The sequence below is a fragment of the Arachis duranensis genome, chromosome 10, assembly GCF_000817695.3.
Source record: "Arachis duranensis cultivar V14167 chromosome 10, aradu.V14167.gnm2.J7QH, whole genome shotgun sequence".
NCBI lineage: Eukaryota > Viridiplantae > Streptophyta > Magnoliopsida > Fabales > Fabaceae > Arachis > Arachis duranensis.
Genome location: NC_029781.3, coordinates 81,660,831 through 81,664,697, shown reverse-complemented (window position 1 = coordinate 81,664,697; position 3,867 = coordinate 81,660,831). Strand labels below are relative to the sequence as shown.

The 3,867-nt window shown below is 34.1% G+C and overlaps 1 protein-coding gene across 1 annotated transcript in view; it reads right to left on the bottom strand.

The window, feature by feature from the left end:
• Positions 1–797, bottom strand: part of LOC107470441 (uncharacterized) — a 2,406-nt gene extending 1,609 nt beyond the window's left edge. The window contains exons 1-2 of the mRNA XM_052254856.1: positions 310–797; positions 4–190 (exon numbers count right to left, since the gene is read on the bottom strand). Coding sequence (XP_052110816.1) covers positions 4–190; positions 310–613 — 491 coding nt within the window. The 5' untranslated portion in view covers positions 614–797. The remainder of the gene's footprint in view (positions 1–3; positions 191–309) is intronic.
• Between the last annotated feature and the right edge of the window lie 3,070 nt (positions 798–3,867).

Genomic DNA, 3,867 nt, shown 5'->3' with positions numbered 1-3,867 from the left:
CTAGGCATCGCCTGAGAGAAGCTACCGAATGTACAATCCAAGAAGACACAATCAAGCGCGCAAGGCGGCGGTTTCCCTTTCTTTCCAACATACTTAGCAGGCAAGTTCCGTACACATTCAGGGGTCAGCCTGCAGTCCCCTGTGTGTAGAATATTTCCAAATTTGCCCTCAAACAGGAGCATCACAGCTCCTATACAACACAAACAAAACATGAAACTGAATTAATCTGATACTAATTTGAATCCATACCAGGAGCATAGCCATCGGGTGAATAAGAAATCGAAAAACGTTTGAGTTGAAATTACTTACCAGGGCAGTGATTGGCGTCGAAAGCAGTGACAGTGAAGGGGCCAGAAGGGTCGTCGAGGGTCAAGGATTGACCTACCTCGATGGTAAAGAAGGACGCAGCATGTGGCTGAAGGTGCGGGAAGTGGCGGAGGAGGAGGTTTTTGGTGAGAAGAGTGGAGTAAATAGGGATGGAGAAGTAGGAAGAGATGCCGGAAGAATGGTCCCTGTGGGCGTGGCTCAAGAAATGGTGCCTCTTGGAGGCCATGGATGAGGGACTCCACGTGTCCACCGAGAATGGAAGCCCTCGCGGCATCTCGATCGGCATCTTCTTGAGAATTAACAATAATATACATCATCCACTCATTTCAAACTCTTATAATTGCTTATGGATCGTGAATCGGTGAAAACCGTATCCAAACAAATACGAATTCGAAAATTTGGTGTGTAGATCTGGGGAAAACCCTAACTAGAATCCTCAGAGATGCGAAGCTTTTAGGAGCAGCGCGGTACAAAATGCTTCGTTCAAAATCAGGAGGCTTCCCGCGGAATCTTCACAATAAATATTGAATAAATAAATATCACACTACAAAAATACAACTAAATATAAAAATTGGTAAACTAGTAAATAAATAATTTTTTCAATTGGATAAAAAAAAATCACCATACATATTAATTTAATTTATTTTTTAATATATATTTTATATTTTAATATATATTTTATATAAATAACTGATTTATTATTTAGTGGATGAATTTTAGTATAAACCTAATATGATTATTTGTTTATATAGCAATTAATAACAACTAGCTTAACTTGTTTTTGTGATATATAGTATGGTCTTTTTTGTTAATTACTTAAATTGAATTTTAATTTAAACGGTTTAATTAGTGATTTATTAGTTGAATCATTGATTGAATGATGCAGTGTCTTAATCAATTTAATTATCAAATTGAGTCCGATAACTATGATTAATTCAAAATAAAAGAATTCTTCGAAGTGAGGAAAACTGTAAAATATAAAATAAAAGATTAATCATCATTAAATTTGTAATTTTAATTATGTATGAGTCTCACTAATTTAATTTGAAGGTAATTAGACTCTCATTTTTTTATTTATTAATTTTTTCACTTTAAAAATCCTTGATATAATCAAAATAATTAAATTTTATTTTAATAATGTTTTTTTCGTTTATTTTTTGTCCTAAATAGTCATTATTTCCATCGGTATCTTTTAGATCTTTCGCATTTGAGTTGGACTAAAATAAAATGATTTGGTTAGTTATAAATGGAACTCAGTTATAATACTGACTTCATAAGTAAGACCCAACTGGATCGGACCATTTTACACAAAATTCTAATTAATATTACATTATATCGTAATTAATGTTATAATAGTTAATTGTGAATATCTTTTTTGCTAATTATGAACTTTCATGAATTGTTTTTTGGGTTTACCATTTACATTGTTTCTAAAAGATACACATCATAACATATAGGTTTCATTTGGTTTGTGTATGTTTTGGAGATAGATACAAAGATATAGACACTAAAAACATAAACACAACAAGATATAATTTTAAAATTTTAATTTATTTAGTAACTAATTACATGTCAGAACTTACATACCACTATTAAAATCTCTTAACCTACTAAAGAATTTGATCCAACAAACCAACAATATTACTTTAACAAAAACTTTAAATAAAATTTAAATAAATAAAAAAAAACAAAGAACTAAAAGGAGTCATGAGAAGGAAGAGACATAGAGATATAGGAAGTTGAAGCCTTAGAGGTGATGCCTTCAGCAGAGGAAGTGAAGGAGGCGGTATGAAACTGTGAATCTTCGAAAGCACTAGGGAATGACGGATACAACATAAATTTTATAAACAAGTGTTGGGGGGAGATTGGATCAGAATTCACTACAGCTGTATTGAGCTTTTTTGAGCATGCAAGACTACCAGCAGACTCCAATGTGACATGGGTAGCGTTGGCACCAAAGTTTGTTAGAGCGAAGGAGATAAAAGACCTTAGACCAATTAACATGGTTGGTTGTGTGTATAAAGCCATCTCTAAATTGTTGACACGAAGAATGAGGAGTGTAATGCCAGAATTAGTGGGAGAGTCCCAGAGTGCCTTTGTGAAAGGAAGAAAGATACAAGATGGAGCTTTAATTGCATGCGAAACGGTATATTGGCTAAAACGACAAAGAAAGGCAGCAGCGATTATGACGTTGAGATTTTTGCCAGTAAAGAATTTCATAAAAATAGTCGCGTTGTAGATATAGTCTTTAAACCGATAGAAATCCCTTCGTACAAACGTTTTGGTTGTCACAAGTAACAAACCCCTTTAAAATTGATAACCGAGTATTTAAACCTCGGGTCGTCTTCTCAAGGAATTGCAGGGAGGTATGTTCTTATTATTGGCTATGAAAAAGGTAAAATTGGGGTTTTGGAAGTAAGGTGGGAATAAGTTATATGACAAGTAAAATAAAATAATACTAATAAAATCTCTTGGCAAGGTATAAGATCTGGAAGTCATATCCTAGTTATCTTTATCAATTGTGATGAGAATTGGATTTTTCTCCCACTTTGTTAACCTCTAACTATGAAGGTAAGTTAAGTGGATGAATTAATTCGAATCCTCAAGTCCTAGTCTTTCCTTGGGAAAGGCTAGAGTTATTGGAATATGAATTAACGAAATGAAGAAATCTAATTTTCAATCAACAATGGAGCTGATAACTTTAGGGTCACCAATTAATCAACCATAGCCAAGAATGTAAAAAACTAAATTAAATTTATAAATATCTGGAATACCTTCAATTCATTCAAAGCAGTAAAATCTAACATGAAAAATATTCATAAGCCAATTGGACAACAGGAAAATCCAAATTATTTATACAAATAAAAGACAGCAATCATCAATCTGAAATATCTCAAATAACATTAATTAAGAAAATCAATCTAAATATGGAACATTGAAAATAAATAAATACAAAGAACATTGAACCTGGGATTGAGAGTCACTCCTAAAACTAAGAGAAGTCCTAAATCCTAATCCTAAGAGAGAGGAGAGAACATTTCTCTCTCTCTCTGAAAACTACATCTAAAATAATAAAAAGAGAATTATGAATAGCATCTCCTGTCTCCCCTCATTCCTCCACTTTGCAGCCTTTAAACTGTGTTTTCTGGGCTTGAAACTGGGTTGGAAATAGCCCAGGATTCGCTGTTTGCGAAATCTGCCACGCTGATTTTCGCAGATGCGACGCGTCTGCGTGAATGATGCATTCGCGTTGCCTATCTGTACGGTCACTATGACAAATTATATATCAAATCGAAGCCCCGGATGTTAGCTTTCCAACGCAAGTAGAACCGCGTCATTTGGATCTCTGTAGCTAAAGTTATAGCCGTTTGAGTGCGAAGAGGTCAGGCTAGACAGCTTAGCAGTTTCTCCAACTTCTTGTATTCCTTCCACTTTTGCATGCTTCCTTTCCATCCTCTGAGTCATTCCTGCCTTGTAATCTCTGAAATCAATTAAAACACATATCAAGGCATCTAATGGTAATAAGAGAGGATTAAACAT